The sequence below is a fragment of the Miniopterus natalensis genome, chromosome 1 (assembly GCF_054644295.1).
Source record: "Miniopterus natalensis isolate mMinNat1 chromosome 1, mMinNat1.hap1, whole genome shotgun sequence".
NCBI lineage: Eukaryota > Metazoa > Chordata > Mammalia > Chiroptera > Miniopteridae > Miniopterus > Miniopterus natalensis.
Window position 1 is genome coordinate 83,934,456 of NC_142081.1, and position 18,576 is coordinate 83,953,031.

At 37.3% G+C, this 18,576-nt stretch overlaps 1 protein-coding gene across 2 annotated transcripts in view; it reads left to right on the top strand.

Annotated features, from left to right (window-relative positions):
* Positions 1-5,942: 5,942 nt before the first annotated feature.
* RAB18 (RAB18, member RAS oncogene family) overlaps positions 5,943-18,576 on the top strand; it is a 37,848-nt gene continuing 25,214 nt past the window's right edge. Inside the window, exons 1-2 of one of the 2 annotated variants that reach the window (XM_016211757.2) lie at positions 5,943-6,082; positions 11,138-11,193. In XM_016211757.2, coding sequence (XP_016067243.2) covers positions 6,015-6,082; positions 11,138-11,193 — 124 coding nt within the window. In that variant the 5' untranslated portion in view covers positions 5,943-6,014. The remainder of the gene's footprint in view (positions 6,083-11,137; positions 11,194-18,576) is intronic. The other variant, XM_016211756.2, reaches the window with a different exon arrangement.

Genomic DNA, 18,576 nt, shown 5'->3' on the forward strand with positions numbered 1-18,576 from the left:
ACTGAAAGACAAAAATCACATGATCATATCAATAGATAAAGAGAAAGCATTTGAAAAAATCCAATACCCATTTTTTATAAAAACTCTCAGCAAAGCTGGAATAGAAGGATCATATCTCAATATAATATAGGCCATATATGGCACACCTACAGGAAACATCATACTCAGTGGGCAAAAACTAAAAGCATTTCTCCAAAGAACAGGAACAAGACAGGGATGTCTGCTTTCACCACTCTTATTCAACAGAGTATTGGAAGTCCTAGCCACAGTGATCAGACAAGAAGAAAACATAAACAGCATCCAAAGTGGGAAGTAGGAAGTAAAACTGTCATTATTTGCAGATGACATGACATTGTACATAAAGACTCCACCAAATCCTAAAGACTCCACCAAAAAACTACAAGATTTAATAAATGAATCTGGCAAGGTAGCAGAATACAAAATTAACACCCAGAAATCAATGGCATTTTTATACACCAATAATGAACTCTCAGAAAGAAAAACTAAAAAACAATCCCATTTACCATTGCAACAAAAAATTAAGATACTTGGGAATAAACTTAACTAAGGAGGTAAAAGACCTGTACTAGGAAAACAAGAGGACATTGCAAAAAGAGATAGAGGGAGATATAAACAAGGGGAAGAATATGCCATGTTCATGGATTGGAAGAATTAGCATCATTAAAAGGTCCGTACTACCCAAAGCAACCTATAGATTCAATGCAATCCGTATTAAAATAACAACAGCATATTTCACAGATCTAGAACAAATACTCCAAAAATTTATATGGAACCAAAAAAGACCTCAAATAGCACAACAATCTTGAAAAAGAACAACGTTTGAGGGGTCACAATACCAGATAATCTAGTTATATTATAAAGTCACTGTAATCAAAAGAGCCTGGTACTTGCCCGGCCAGCATGGCTCAGCTGTTGAGGATATACCTATGATCCAGGAGATTCTGGTTTTATTCCTGGTCAGGGCACATACTGGGGTTTCGGGCTTGATCCCCAGCAGGGGGCATGCAGGAGGCAGCTTATCTTTCTCATCATTGATGTTTTTATCCCTATCTCTTCCTCTCTCTTTGAAATCAATAAAAATATATTTTAAAACAACAACAGCGTAGTACTGGCACAAGAACAGGCATATAGATCAATGAACAGAACAGACAACCCAGAAATCGACTCAAGTCATTATGCTCATTTAATATTTGACAAAGGAGGCAAGAGCATACAATGGAGAAAAGACAGCTTCTTCAATAAATGGTGTTGGGAAAATTGGACAGGTACATGCAAAAAATGAAACTAGACCACCAACTTACACCATACACAAAAATAAATTTGCTTGGCTGGTGTGTCTCAGCAGCTGAGCATCGATCTATGATCTAGGAGATCAAGGTTCAGTTCCCAGTCAGGGCACATGCTTGGGTTCCAGACTTGAACCCCAGCAGGGGGTGTGCAGGAGGTAGCCGATCAATGACTCATCATTGATGTTTCTATCTCTCTTTCTCCCTCTCCCTTCCTCTCTCTGAACTCAATAGAGACATATCAAAAAAATTAAAGAATATACTCAAAATGGATAAAAAATTTAAATGTAAGTCCTGAAACCATAAAAATCCTAGAAGAAAACCTAGGCACCAAAATCTCACACATCTCTCATAGCAGTATATTTGCTGATACATCTCCTTGGGCAAAAGAAACAAAGGAGAAAACAAACTAATGGGACTACATCAAAATTACAAGCTTCAACACAGTAAAAGAAACCGTCAACAACACAAAAAGAGCCCACTTATGGGAGAACATATTTGCCAACGATACATCTGATAAGGGGCTAATATCCAAAATATATAAGGAACTCATACAACTTAACAAAAGGAAGGCAAACAATTCCATTAAAAAATAGGCAAAGGACCTAAATAGACATACAGATGACCAAGAGACATATGAAAATGCTCAAAGTCACTAATCATCAGAGAGATGCAAATTAAAATAACAATCAGATATCACCTCACACAGGTCAGAATGGCTGCCATCAACAAATCAACAAATGACAAGTGCCGGCAAGGATGCGGAGAAAAGGGAACCCTAGTACACTGCTGGTGGGAAGGCAGACTGGTGCAGCCACTATGGAAAACAGTATGGAGTGTCCTCAAGAAATTAAATATGGAACTGCCATTTTCCCAGTGATCCCACTTCTAGGAATCCCACTACTAAGAAAACCCAAACACCAATCACAAAGAACTTATGCACCCCTATGTTCATAGCTGAGCAACTTACAATAGCTAAGATCTGGAAACAGCCCTAGTGCCTATCAGTAGATGAGTGGATAAAAAAACAGTGGTACATTTATACCTTGGAATACTATGCAGCTGTAAAAAAGAAGGATCTCTTGTCCTTTGGGACAGCATGGATGGGCCTGGTGTGTACTATGCTAAACAAAATAAACCAGTCAGAGAAAGAGAAGTATCACATGATCTCCCTCATATGTTGAATATAATGAACAAAATAAACTGATGAACAAGAGAGATCCAGAGACATAGAAGCATGGAACAGACTGAGGGATCTCAGAGGGAAGGCAGGGGTGGGGGAGTGAGTGAGGAGAGATTAATCAAAGAACTTATATGCACTTATGCATAACCCAGGGACACAGACAGTAGTGTGCAGAAAGCCTGGGTGGGGGGCAGATGAGGGGTTGAGGGGATTGATGGGGGAAAACGGGACATCTGTAATACTTTCAATGATAAAGATTATTTTAAAAGTAAATTTAAAAAAAAAAAAAAGCTGGGCCATGGAAGATGGGTAGGAGTTGCCCAAGCAAAAGCGTGTGCGTTTGCACATGGATGGGGGAGGATGGAGTAAAGAAGAGTGCTTCAGGCAGAGGGACAGCACATTCAAGGTCCTGGAGACAAGTAAAGCATGGTTCATTTAGAAGATAAAAGGAATTTAATTTGGCCAGAAGACAGAGTGCAAAGCTAGGGATATCAACAGGTGAGGTTAGAGGGATAATCATGGTTTAATGATAAAATAAAGACTAGTAAGGGCAATGAGCAGCATATCAAAGGGGGGATGACTCAACCAGGTTTGCGTCTTAAGAAACCATTTTGGCTGCAGGCTGCTCTGAAGGGAGAGAAAAAATGGACGCAAGAAGGCCAGCTGGGCAGCTGATACAATAGGTAATCCTACTATAAAAAGATGATGATGACCTGACCATAGCAGTGGTGGTAGAGATGGAAAAAAGGGGGTACATTTCAGGGATGCTTAAGGAGTAGAACTGTGAGGACTCAATGTTTGGGTGTGAGAATGAGGGAGAGGAAGTTACATGGGTGTTAGTCATTCCTTAACAAGGAAGGCGGGGAAAAAACCCGCGTATAGAGGGGAAATTCAGGGTCAGTCATGTTTCACTTGGCATTCTCCACCTAGGCATACCCATGTGGAGATGTTTGGAAGCTGTGTATGTTGGCCTGAAACCTCAGGAGAGAAATCTCCACCAGAAATGTAACTTTGGGACTCCTCAAATTATGTGGGATGAGGAAATCACATAAGTCCAAAAAGACAACATGTGTGCAGAGTAAGAAAATAGAACCAAACTAAAACCAAAGAACAAAATGTTTACAAGATGAGCAAGAAGGCCCTGGCCTGGTGGCTTAACCGGTTGAAGCGTCATCCTGAACATCAAAAAGGTTGTGGGTTCGATTCTCAGGCAGGGCATATACCGAGGTTGAGGGTTCAATCCCTGGTCGGGGCTCTTATGAGAGGCAACCAATGGATGTTCCTCTTTCACCTCTCTCTCTCCCCCCCTTTCCCTCTCTCTAAAAATCAATAAAAAAAACCCCAAATCCTTGGGTGTGGATTAAAAACAACAACAACAAAAAGATGAGCAAGAGGATCTCACAAAAAACTGAGAAGTGGCCAAGAAGTAGGAGAAAAACCTATGAGAATACAGTGTTGCCAAAGTAGGTCCATCACATTCCGTGCAGCATCAATAAATCCAGGCCTGGTTTTTAAATTTTTAGTTTTAACTTTTTAATCTTGTTGTGAATAGTACCATACAACAGTTCTCAAACTTTCTGGTATTATTATTGTATACTCTTATAAATTATTGAGGACTTTAAAGAGCTGATTATGTGGCTATACTATTAATATTTATTCAGAAATTAAAACTAAGAAAAATTTTAATATATGTATTAATCTATTTTAAAAATAAACCTATTATTAGTTGATTTATGTGTTTATGAAAATAATTATTTTAAAACAAAATAATTTGTGAGAAGAGTGGTATTATTTTACATTTTTGCAAATCTCTTTAATAGCCAGCTTAATAGAAAATAGCTGAATTCTCATAACTGGTTCTGCCTTCAATCTGTTTTGCTGTCATGATTTGTGAAAAATTCCACTGTAACATCAGAGAACAAGAGTTTAGTAAATAACATCTTGAATAATTATGAAAATAGTTTGATCATGGGGGTCTCCTGAAACGGAGCTCTAGGGACCTAGGGACTACACTTTTAGAATTACTGCCCTAGAGTGGAAGAGCATAACAATACCATGAACCTCACAAATAGCTCCTGATGTTATAGCCTGGATAGACTTGACTGAGTTTTCAAGAACTATTTTATGAGACGTTGAGGTTGTCTGTTTTACATCATCTTCCAAAGTTAGGAATGGACTCTAGAACATTTGTTCACTTAATTCCTTCGACAAATTTATTCAGCACATATTATATGCCAGGAACTACTCTAGACACAGAGGCTAAAACAAACCAAACAGACAAAAATCTTTGCTTTCATGAAGCTTTCCTTCTCTTTGGGGAAGATAAAACAATGAATAAATAAAGTAGTAAACTATCTACTATATCAGAGGATGGTAAGTGCCATGCAGAAAAATAATGCATAGGGGATTTGTAAATTTCAGTAGTGTGGGCAGGGAAGTCCTCCTTGAGAAGACAATGTTTGAGCGAAGACCTGAAGGAGGTGAAGGAGCCTTCCGGGCTTCTGGTGAAAGAGCTCCTCCAGGCATTTAAAAATTAATTCCTTAATTTATCCTGATCTTTATTAATATGTATTCTTTAATCAAATATCTATTGTATTTGGCAGTAGCTGCCCGTATAAGAAGATAAAACCCAAGAACTAATTTTTATTTAGTGTCTGTCATGTTACCAGACATTTTGCTAGGTATTATGTATGAAGTTTGGTAACTTTACTAAGATTTACAACTTAGTGGAGGAGACAAAGCATTCAAGAGACATACAATTCCTGCAGTTATGGTGTAGCAGCTCTTACGGAGAGTAACAGCTGCTTTGAAGTGTAACCACCTGAAGTTTTAGGCACCTGATGTACCTGGAATACACATCTCCCTTTCAAGGTGAACTGAGGTAGAAAGGGTACTCTTCAATCTAATGTTGGATATGCCACGAAGTGAATAATACCCATTCACACCTATTAAAGAGCACGAGGGTTTACAAAGTGCTTTCACAAATTAATTTACTTAATCTTCATAACGATTCTCACAAGCCGGTATTATTCTAAGAAATATGATTGCGTTGACTGTCAGACAGGAAACAGGCTCAGAAGGCTAGGTAATACAAAGCGGTTACACGGTGGAATTGGGCCCTAAATTTAAAATAATCTGCCTTCAACTACAAAGCTTACCGCAATGCAACCGTTAAGAGCAGCTGCTGAACTTTTACACAGCGCGTTGCACTCCCCCAGCTCGGCGCCGTCTCCAGTGCGCGGGGAAGCCGTTAGGTTATGGTTGGGCAGGAGGAAGAGCCTGCGCAGTAGGTGAAACCGTGCGCGGCTCCCCCTCATCTGCGCTTGCGCGAGAGTCGCCTGGGCTTTTAGGTTTGCGCAGACGCAGAACTACCTGAAGGAGGAAATAGTGCTTGGGTAATCTAATTCCCCGCTGTGAAAAGAAGGTGGCAGCCGCGGAGCAGTGCGGGTGCACCGGGAGCTCTCCCTGGTGAAGGGTTGAGAGCCACACAGGGGCGGCGGGGCTCGGAGCCGACGAGCGTCAGGATGGACGAGGACGTGCTGACCACCCTGAAGATCCTCATCATCGGCGAGAGTGGCGTGGGCAAGTCTAGGTAAGGCGGCCCTGCGGGCCGTGGCTCGGGCGGCGGGGCCCTTTCTCCCTCGGTGGCCGCGACGGGACCGGTAACCAGCGGCGGCCGGGCGCGGGCCGGGCTGGCGCAGGCTCCGCTCGCGCCCTGCAGGGCCTCTCGGACGCTCACGGTCCTGCGCCCCCTGCGCCCCGCGCTAGCCTGGTTCAGGGCCTCTGCCAGGCCCGAGTTCTCAGGCTCGCTTTCCCTCCTGTCCTACCAAGAAGAAAACAATCCCGAAGTCCTCCAGCCGGCCGCCGGTTAGCTGCCACGGAGCACAGGGCGTGGCGGGCGGGTTTAGGCCCAAGTCCGGCCGAGTTTAGGCCCGAGCCCGGCCGAGCGCAACGCCCTGTCTAGGCCCCTCGAGTTCAGGCTGCCTGTCACCCCTCGAGTTAAGCTTTGTAACTCGACTCTTTTGGGAGTTCTGTTGGGCTTTGTCGAAATACGTATTGTTCTTCGCAGGAAGTTTCGTGACACCTTAGGTCACATTTGTGGCCTATTTTGGTAACACCCCGTTGCCGCCTCTTTTATGTTTTTTTTTTTTTTTTTTTAATGAGCCAGCTGTGAAAGAGCTCATTGGTCTTTTGACTACTTGAATAAATCCCTTTGGTCTAAGATGATAGAGCTTAAGCGGTGGGCCACCTTTGAAAATAAAGGGTAATTGTTACTTCTCATTCTGCCACATCATAGAGGTAGACGAACAATTTAGTGTTGTGCATTTTCTTTCTTGACACTTTCTTGGGGGAAATAACATTGACAGTTGTTAGAGTTGAGTATAAGACGTGGAGCTGGGTGGGTGTTACAAGAAGATAGTGATTTCAGTCAGGTCTTAGAACAAAGTTCTGTGGGTGAAGTTATCCTTGCCATCTGATTATGAGTGGGTTATATTCTAGGGTGCCTAGATCTTTAAACAATAGTCACCAGAAGCTGTAAGCAATTTCACATGTTAGCTATATCTCCTGATAAACTTCTTTCAAGTTACTTCATAAGGTCTTTTTTAAATACCTAAGTTTGATCTCTTATTCTGTAGTACATTCTGAAATTTTATATATTTTTAAAATATGAAAAAACATTTTCATAGTTTTCCTTATTTAATGTACTCTGTGTATATTGGAATAAGGGATTTGTACATAAGAAGGAATAAATTAGTGAAGCACTATGGGCTAACCAAATAGTGCGGTGTGTGTGCTTGTGTGTGTTACTTAGATGGCCGAAAATAATAATTTTTATGCTTACCATCGATTATGTTTGAGGGTTAAAAAGTTAGTTAATATATTGAACATTGTCTTAATAGGAATTCCATAGCCTTGTGGCCTTTCTCTTTTTTTCTTGAGATATGACCCTTATTTAAGTTAAGACCTCTGAAATTGCTGATTTTGAAGTCAGTAATGGAAGAATGTCATTTCATGTGGTTCATTCCAATACATGGTTGGTTGGCTCTTCTAAATGTGTTGGATGGATGACTAGTTAAGCTATGTTAAAATTTTCTGGAAGGTTAACTGGGGGTACAGTGTTTACATAATTGTTATACTTCCTCTAGAGTAAAATCTGTTAAATGTAATTATTGGCTTCCTTAGTTCCCATCTCTCATACAAACTTACTAGGATCTAATCCGCTCCAAAATATTTCTCAGTGCTTTGTGGTGAGTTTTCAACTGCTCCCTGCAAAATTTGAACACTTTTAACTATTTCTTTCAAGGAAGGATTGCATTTAGGGAGAAAGCTTGCTTATTTTTCTAGCTAGATATACATTATTGTATATGTAATGTAATATGGAAAACAACACTTACCTTTTTTGGATAAGGATAAATTACTGTACTAAAATAGGAGCCTATGTTTTTTAAGGTGAGTTAGTACAATCTTAAAGGCTTGTTCTAACCTATAGTACATTTCTGTTTCTTTAGAGATGGTGGAAGTAAGATATCATTTGTGTTGTTGAGAAATCATTGCACAACAAAGGATATATTTTTGGGGGGGGAGTGGGAACAAGGTATTGTGATTTTTCTAAACAGAAACTGGTCCTGCTAAAACAACAGTGGGCGTGGTATGGTGTGGTGTGATGTGTGTGTGTATTTTGTTTTGTTTTGTTTTGTCTATGTATTAATATCTTGACTTTACTTTTCACATCTTTTCCACTCAGTTCAATAACTATAGCAAGATAGTAGTGTTATTTGTATAAGAATTTTCTTTTATTATTAGAACTTTGAAAAGATATGAAATAATTTTTTAAAGAATGCTTGACTTTAAACCATGCAAAGGGAACTATGTGTAATTTGTTTTTCACGCCACAGTACTGAACTGTATTATGATTTTCCTTGCCAACCTAGGTTGGAGATTACATTTTTGAAAAATGCTATGATTAGCAAAACTTTTTTTGCTATGATCAAGCACTTATATACAGTAAGGTATGGGATAAGTAATTAAAATGTACAGAGAAATTTATATAATAGTATATAAATTTAATAAACATTAATAAAAGTTCTGGAAATAAAATGTAAAAACCTGACTCCAACAGATGACATATCTCTTATATCACTTTTTTCAGTTGCTCAGGATTTATTACTCTGGCATCATGATGTTTTTAGGTTCTCCACAAGTCTTGTGTTCTTCAGGTTTATCAACAAAAATATCTTAGCTAATTCAAATTAGTGGGTTATTTTTCTAGTTTATTTCAGACTCTTGGAGTGTAATGAACATGTATGTTAGCAGCCAGATCAGGATTATTAAACTAGAGCTGCCACTTGTAACCTTGTGTATGATACTTGAATACTCTAGGCTTTCATTTCTTCACTTGAAAAATGAGGTTGGAATAGAAATCTCCCAAACCGTATTTAATGTTAAATGTATAAGATTCTTTGATTCTGTAGCTAGCTAGGGTGAAATAAAGAAGTTGCAAAGTATTTCAGAAACTAGAAGATATTTTCCCTAAAATTATCTAAATTATCTCTTGTATTATCTAAGTTGTTGTCCCTCTTATGACCCTTGTATCCCCATTCTTTTTTGGCTAATTTCACTTGTAAGTTAAGAAATGCAGGTTAGTTACAGTCACACTGTTTATTATAAATTTGATCTCCTCTTAGTGGAATGGTGGTAGTTACTCTTTCCATCTTTAGCTCCGCGTGGAGAGTATTTTGCTCCTTTGTCTTTGAAAATATGAAAGCTTAAACATACATCCCTTAGAGCATTGGTTCTTAATCATTTTCAGGTTGTAGGTTCCTTTAAAAACCTAATAGAGAGATGGACTCTCTGCCTAGAAGAATGCACGCATATAATTTTGGATGCATTTTGAGCTACCAGTGTATCCCTGGCTAAGATCTGCTGATTTATATGAAGAGTCTGTATTAAAATTTGATGCTTTACACCATACTGATTCCCTGCCTTTTCTGATAAAGTATCATTGACGACAAGGGTTATTGTAAGGATTAGCAATTATGTAAGAAAAACCCCTGGCTCAGTGTCTGGCACATTGTCTGTGATCACTAAATAATAGCCAATACCATTGTTATTATTTTATTATTATTTAGTTATTATTACTTCTACTGCTGCTCTATGAGGTTATGTTAACCTTTGTTTTTGTAATGATATTTTCTGTGGTGACCAGGTATAGATGCATATCTTTTCAATCTTAAATTATGGATGACTGAAAATTTTAGTGACATTTTCACTTTTATTAAAGTAAAATGTTGCAGAGAGAAGAAAATTTTTGTAAGTATTTTAAGATTCTTAATTAATGCTTTCACCTAACTCATGTTGAAAGTAAGTAAAAATAGTTATAGTCAAGTGGTATTTCAGTGTTAACTAGAAAAATCTACAGTTTGACTCTAATGTTTTACTTTGCTTTTGTGGTACTGCTTTTTTTGGTAAACACAAGAATGCAGAATCAAAAAGGGACAGTTAATCCTTCAAATACAATCAGTGATACTGGTTTGGAAATTCTCAGGAGGCCACTGTGTTTTGCATTGTACTCTGTGGACAAAAAAAAAAATCTTTAACATCAGTAATTGCAGGCTATAAAAATATTTTTGTACAACTCAGACATCTGATATCTATTGCCTTGACTTTATTAATGCAAGCAGGTCAATAGAACAATCTTGTCTTAAGGAGGTAACATGAGGGAAGATTGATTAATTGTATTAATCTAGGGCTCTAACAAAAGCTTAGGTTTTATTTTTGAAGAGCTTCTAATGACTGACCTTTTGGCCTCATATTAAATAAAATAATCCTAGGAGATGTAAAATCTTAAAATATTCTTCAACTCTGGTATGTTTTGCTTTCATTTCACCCCTTCCGTTTTAGTTTCTTGACCATTTCCTTGGTTTAATCCTTTATTAATCTCTTACCATAACGATTGCAGTTGTCTCCTGTTGATTTTTCTACATTTTTTTTGCTGGCATAACTTTTCAAAATGTAAAGCAGTTCTTGCCATTCCTCTCTTTAGCTCCCTATTGCCTACTTGATTTCACACACCCTGCACTGTATACATACATACTCTAGACATTATGTGACCTGTCTGCCCTCACTTTTTAGTAGTATATCCTTTTATCCCACTTAGGTAGTAGTCAAGTATGTGTTATAAAATGCTAGACATTCACACCTTTTTGTTTTTACTTAAGTTCAGAGTGGATGACACATCAGATTTAAAAAAAAAATTAATTTGTTATATTCTGAGAGACTTATTTTTCTCCCTTTTGTCCATGTCAGTTAAAGCATGACATGTTGCTATATCATTTTCTCAGAAGGACATACCACAAGGCTAAAATAAACAAACAAACCTTTTCACACTTAGGGAATTGTGTAGGGAAGCATGGGGAGTATGTTTTCAAGTATGAACTACTTTGTTCTTGGGATTCTTTAATTGCCTTTCCCATAATTTAATTTATCTGTTTATACCTGCAATGAGGCAATATTTTGGGAGCAGATCTACATCAGCTATTCTTATGTGCATCTATTCGTGACAAAATATAAGAACCATGAACACACTTATCAAATGATTAGAAAGAAAAGTCAAAATTTTAATCTGTTTTTTTAACATCTCTTTTAGCCTGCTCTTGAGGTTCACAGATGATACTTTTGATCCAGAACTTGCAGCAACAATCGGTAAGCCTATGTTTAAAAATTCAATAGAAATGCCAAATATTTTCTTGCCTTCAGGCTGTTTTATTTAATGCCCCTTACCCACTCCAGTGCTTCTATGTCTTTTGAAATCTTATTTGTCTTTCAAAGCTTAACTTGATGTCATTAAATTTCTGAAGCCTTTGTAAATCTCACCAAGCAAAAATAACTTCCTAGTCTGTTGTCTCATAGCACTTTGTTAACACTGTGGATATTATGGTTATTTGCAAACACAGTTTCTTTCCTGTACTGTGCCTTGTCTTTTATTCAGCAGCAGCCATTTATCTGAATATTATTGTATGCTAGGCATTATCCTAAGAGGTGGGGTTATAATGATGAATAATACAAACTTGGTCTCTATCATCATGGACCTAACCGTGCCACCTTACAGTAGAATGTGTTAATTTTGTATTTTTAGCATATGCTAACAGTATCTGGCATAAATTCTGAACTCAACATACTTATCAATATTAGTTATTAAAGATTGTTAGGGACATTGATACCTGAACGCCTTTTTAAAATGAAATTTAGATTGCCTGAGAGTGGTTTGTCACACGAGCTTTTTAGAATATATGAGAAGATAGAGTTAAATATTTTGGTATCATATGTTTAGGGAGTAGACAACAGTATAAAGATAGCAAGAGATAGCTTGTCTTAGTTGAAAGAGCTGAGTCAGAGCAAGATAGTAGTCTGGGCTCTGCCTTGAACTAGCTGTGATCTTGAACAAGGCATTTAACTTCATTGCCTTCATCTGTAAATTGAGAAGTTTTGGTGAGAGAGAATACATTTTTCTTCCAGTTCTAAAATTTCATGATCTAATGAGTAGAATGTAGTATAAAGATGACTCTAGCGTTGTTAGGGAAAATAGTTTCTCTTAACTGACTTCATTTGTTTTCACTTATTGTGGGTCTGTTTATATTTATTTTTAAATAATTTCATATATAGAGAAAAGTTATAAAAATAGTACAAAGAATTCCTGTATATCTTACTCAAATTTCCCAAATGTTAATATTTATTACATTTGCTTTATCATTCCCTCTCTGCATACAAATAGTATTCTTGTCTTTTCCCAAATTGTTTGAGAGTAAATTGCAGATCTGATGCTTTTAACTTTTAAATACTTTATCATGTATTTCCTATATGAAGATAGATACAATTCAGTATACACACTCATTTCATCAATTATCCCACTAATGTTTTATATAGTAAAAGAAAAGAATTGTTTCTGGTCCAGGATCACACATTGAATTTAGTTGTCATTTCTCTTTAATCTCTTTTAACCCAAATAGTTCTTCAATCTTTATCTTTCATGGCTTTGACATTTTTTTAAAATAATTTTTTATTTTTCAATTGCAGTTGACATACAATATTATTAGTTTCAGGTATACAACCCAGTGATTAGACATCTATATAACTTATAAAGTGATCACCCCACTAAATCTAGTACCCATCTGACATCATAAATAGTTACTATAATATTATTGACTGTATTCCCTATACTGTACTTTACATCCTAGTGACTATTCTGTAACTTCCAATTTGTGCTTCTTAATCCCTTCACCTTTTCCACCTATGCCCTCTGTACCCCTCCCTTCTAGCAACCTTCTAAATGTTCTCTGTATCTATGAGCCTGTTTCTGTTCTGCTTGCTCATTTATTATTATTTTTTTTAGGTTCCACATATAAGTGAAATCATATGACATTTGTCTTTCTCTGTCTGACTTATTTTGCTCAGCACAATAGCCTCTAGGTCCATCTGAGTTGTTGCAGATGGCAAAATTTTATTATTTTTTTATAGCTGAGTTATATTTCATTGTATATATGCACCACTTTGTCTTTATCCATTCATCTATTGATGGATACTTAGGTTGCTTCCTTATCTTGGTTATTGTAAATAATGCTGCAGTGAACATGTGGATGCATCTATCTTTTTGAATTAGTGTTTTGGGTTTCTTTGGATAGATATCCAGGAGTGGAATTGATGGGTTCTTCCTTGTCTCTTGTTATATAGCCTTTTTTTTAAAGTCTGTTTTGTCTGTAATAAGTATTGCTACCCAAGTGTTTTGTTTTGTTTCCATTTTCATGAAATACCTACCTGTTCCTATCCCTTTACTTTCAGAGTGTCTTTCAATCTGAAGTGAGTCTCTGGTAGACAGTATATGTTTGGGTCTTGTTTTGTTATCCCTTCAGCCACCATATGACTTTTGATTGAAGCGTTTAAATCATTTGCATTTGAAGTAATCATTGATAGATATGTATTTATTGCCATTTTATTATTCATATTTTAATCTTTTTTCTCTTTAAAGAAGACCCTTTAACACAGTACTGGTTTGGTGGTGACAAACTCCTTTATTTTTCTTGTCTAGGAAGCTCTTTGTCTTTCTATTCTAAATGATAGCCTTGCTTGGGTAATCTTGGTTGTAGGTCCTTGCATTTTATCACTTTGAATATTTTGTGCCTGTCCCTTCTGGCCTGCACAATTTCTGCTGAGAAATAGCTGACAGTCTTATGGGAACTCCCTTGTAGGTAATTAACTGCCTTTCTCTTGCTACTTTTAAGATCCTCTCTTTGTCTTTAACCTTTGGCATTTTAATGATGATGTTTCTTGGTGTGGGCCTCTTTGTGTTCATCTTGTTTGGGACTCTGCGCTGCCTGTACTTGTGTGTCTATTTCCTTCTCCAGGTTAGAGGAGTTTTCCATCATTATTTTTTCGCATAGGTTTTCAATTCCTTGCTCTTTCTCTTCTTTTTCTGGTACCCCATACGAATGTTGGTATGTTTGAAGCTGTCCTAAGGGCTCCATACACATCCTCATTTTTTTAAATTCTTTTTTCTTTTGGAGTTCTGATTGGGTGTTTTCTGTTTTTTTATCTTCCAAATCTCTAATTTGATCCTTTGCTTCCTCTACTCCACTGCTGATTTCCTGTAATGTAGTCTTCTTTTCAGTTATTGTGTTCTTCATTTCTTACTGGTTCTTTCTATGTTTTCTATTTCCATTTTTATGTTTTCTGTCTCTTTGTTAAAATTCTCACCAGGTTTATTTACTCTTCTCCTAAGTTCATTGAGCATCCGTATAACCAGTGTTTCGAACTCTGCATCTGGTAGATTGCTTGTTTCCATTTTGTTTAGTTTTTTCCTGGAGCTTTGCTCTAATCTTTCATCCTAGACATGCTTCTTATCTTTTTATATTGGCTGTCTCTCTGTTCCTATGTATTAGGATGAGCTGCTATGCTTCCCAGTCTTGGTAGAGTGGCCTTTACGTAGTAGGTGGGGCCCAGTGGTGTAGCCTTCCCTCCCACCCAAGCTGGGCCCTACAGGTGCAGCCTCCCCCCCCCCCCCCCCCCCCGCCCCTGTGGGTTATATGCGCCCTCCTCTTGTAGTTGAGCCTTTATGGCTGTTGCCACCTTAGTGGGAGAGATTGACCCCTAGGCCAATTGGCGATGAAGATCAGCCATGACTATTTTGGAGAAGCTGCTCTGCAGAGGCTTCCCCCATAGAGCAGGACTCGCTTCAGCAGAATGCTGGTGCCCGATGAGTCTGCCTCTTGACCGTGTTACTCGTGAAGGTGGTTGGGTGGTGCTATGGAGTGGCCTGAAGCTGTCTACCAGGTATACTGACTCTGAGTCCTCTTGGGATTTGCAGGCTAGGGTCAGCCACCACCTGTGCTCTGTCCTGGGCTACCCAGCCTGAGCTATAAAGCAGTCTGCAGATGGCTGCTACTTTTGTTGGGCTTGGAGTTCCCAGGAGTGGCTAAGCTGTGAACCAAGGCTTGCTGCCACTACTGCTGGGCCTGGGGGGCCGTTTAGCAAAAGATATGGGGCATTCCGAGGCCAGATGCTGCTTGTTTGGGGTTTGTGGACCTTTGAGAATTTTAGGAAAGCCTGCAGCATGAGCCAAGAGTACAGTAAACCCTCAATTTTGGACTTTGATTTAATGGACTTTGAATTTAACGGGCAAAATTTCTGGTCCATATGTCCTAAGAAAATTAACATCCTGTTAATTTTAAAATGTGATTAACCAAGATTTGATTATAATTAAATCAATAGGGTTTTTTTGTTATTAACTCACAGTTATTTTTAACAAATTTTAGTGAATAGGCCATATGTTGGAAAAAACTAGTAATTTTGCTGACATAAATAAATATTACATATCTACAACTATAGTTTACATATATAAATCCAACAGTCACCGCTAGTAAACAGTGTTCCTCGAATGATTAACACATGATTACACTGCAGCACACGTGATAATTGGTTCTCTTGTCATCTGTCCAGACTTTCTGCAGCAGTTTTAACACCTGCAGGCCGATGTTCTGACATATGCTAAGCCACGCCCCAGCCGTGTGCATTTGTTTGCTTGAGGTGATTGGTGAATACATGCATTTACTAGACCTATTCAGCATAAATTTAGACTTACAGTAATACATATAGAAAAGTTTTCTGTGAAATTAAACTTTTCATGCATACTTAATTTTAATTAAATATGTCTATTTAAGTAAAAACAGGTGAACTAATTTGTCAATTTTTTAACATACACATTTGGCAAAACTATTATATAATGGACTTTTGGCTTTAACTTACACCCCCTTGTCTGAATTAGTCCATTATATCAAGGTTTTACTGTACATACAGGTCATTTATTTTGTAGAATATCCTTCATTTGCATTTGTCTGTTGTGTCCTCAGGTAATGCATTTGGGGCAGGAATTGCACAAAAATGCTTCTCAGAGAATGGTGTATATTTGTACCATTACTGATTATGGGACTTTGGTTCCTTAAGGTGATATATGCCAGGTTTCTCTACTGTAAAATGTTATCCTGGCATTCTGGCTATAGTGGTTGTTAGATGGTGATTATTCTGTCTACATTTCTTTTTCTTTTCAAGACAACTTTTTTTCACTTTTATTAAGGTATAATTGACATACACTAAACTGCATATATTTAAAGTATAAAATTTGATGTTTTTACATATGTACATATTCATAAAACTATCATCAGAATCGAGATAATAAATATATCTGTTATCCTCAAAAGTTTCATTGTTTCCCTTGGAAATTTCTTATTGTCTTCTCTCCTTGAGCCATTGTCATCCCCAGGAAACCACTCAGTAGCTTCTTTTCACTATAGATTACTTACATTTTCTAACATTTTATTTAGAAAATGTAGTCATAGTATATATACTTTGTTTTGACTGGCAGGTTTCATTCAACATAATTATTTTCAGATTATTCCATGTTGGTTTTATGTATCACTATTTCATTCTTTTAATTGCTGAGTAGTGTTCCATCGTATGGATATAGCACAGTGTTTATCCATTCATCTATTAATAGACAATTGTTCCTATTTCTTGACTATTACCAATAAAGCTGCTGTGAATACACTTTACAAGTCTTTGTATGGCCATATGCTTTCATTACTCTTAGATACATAGCTAATAGTGAAATAGCTGGAATATATGGTACTGTATGTTTACTTACAAGGAAGAGCTTTTCTTTGTTTCTGTCAACGTGAACTCATAGTGCCTCTAAATGTTCTAATAAATTATATCAGGCATTTTTAGGTTTTGTATGACATGTAAACACTGATAAATTTATTCTTATGTGTATGAAAGGGAATCATTTAAAACACTAGTAATTCAAAACCCATTTTAATTTGGCTTCGGTATATTATTTACTCCTTTAAAAAATTAGTTAGTAGTAAAACTTCATTTTGCTCAGAATATTCCTGATAATGGATAGCAAGGAGTGGAATAATAATAACTGGCAGGAAAATAAACTTGCCTAGAACTAAAATTTTAGTAAGGCAATGATCTTATATATAATAGAAAGCTATCCATCTTCATTTCAAACTCAAATGGAATCTGGGGACTTGCAGAATGACAGATCATGTTTTTGCCGTTATTACTAAGAAGGCTTTGTTTGTTTTAAAAACAAATATTTAGATTATGGCATACTGATAAGAATATACATAAATTTGTTCCCCAAATAGATCCTGGGTCTGAAAAGTATCTTTTACATATAGGCATCAGATTATTTTCAGCCTTAGGTTATAACCAGCATACATGTGAGTTTATAAAATAAACAGCTCAATTGTTAATGGCCTTGTGAAAATTAATGTTTTTTGGAAAATTAGTATTTTACCTTACAGTAAAACAGTAAGGAAAGCATGCCTTTATCTTTCAGTAATATGGTAAGACACTTAAATTTGTCTTGTAGAAAATATTCTTTTAAGATATTTGTTGGATTTACGGTTTGAGAATGGTACTATAAATTTGGCATTTCTTTAGTTTTCTGGCAGTTAGCTAATAATAACAAAGAGAGGGAAAAACGAAAACTCAAACCCCAATCCACTAAACTATAAGACAGCTAAAACCCCAGGCTGCAGAATAGGTGGAATGGCTGCCAAAAGCAGTGGAGGTTAAGCAGGCTGCATGTGAGAAGTGGAGAGAAGATACATCAGCTGCAGAGATCAGTGCTAGTGAGACTGCTTCATGAAGTTGAGAGGCCCAGCCTGAGATGCAAAACCCAAATCTCTTGTTTGCAAAAGCAAAATGGGTTTCTTGAGTTAATGGCAGGAGTTTCCCTGCACCTGGTTTGATTCTGAAAATTTGGGGAGATGACGCCAAACAGAGTTGCACAAATAAGCTACTTTTGATTTGTCTGTGACTATTTTGAGGTACCTTTGTATTGTGAAAAACTTCAGGCTGCCTATCTTCATTGGCTGGTGAGAAGTAAAAAACTAAATGATTTTCATGTAAATCCTGAATCAAGAAAAAGTTTAGCTGGTCCAGAACTTGAGCCCCTTTGGCTTTCTGCATGACTCTCCTGTTAATAGCTTGTCCAGGAAAACCTCACATCCTTCAAAGATGAAAAATCAAAAGGGATCCAGCTCAAGGCCACTTCCACCATTTAAGAATCAAAAAGAAAGAAAGGAACAGAAAAGCAAAGGACAGATGAAGAAGACTCATCAGCCCTGGCCAAGGTGGCTCAGTCAGTTGGAGCATTGTTCCGTACACTAAAAGATTGTGGGTTCTATTCCCAGTCAGGGCACATACCTAGGTTTGGGTACAGTCCCCAGTGGGGGCGCGTACTGGAGGCAACCGATTGATGTTTCTCTCTCACTCACCTCAGTGTTACTCTCTCTTTCTCTCTCTCTAAAATCAATAAAAACATACCTTCGGTAAGGACTAAAAAAAAGAATACCAGAAAAAATATTGCTGTAAAGAAGATAAAAATTATGACGAAGCATTTTGCTGTGAATTTTAAAACTTTAATGGAAGTATTTACTGCCAACAGCACAAAGCAGTGATATAAGAAGCCAGGGAAGAGAGAGTGTGACTACATGAAAAAAATGCAATGTAAGCTTATTGAGC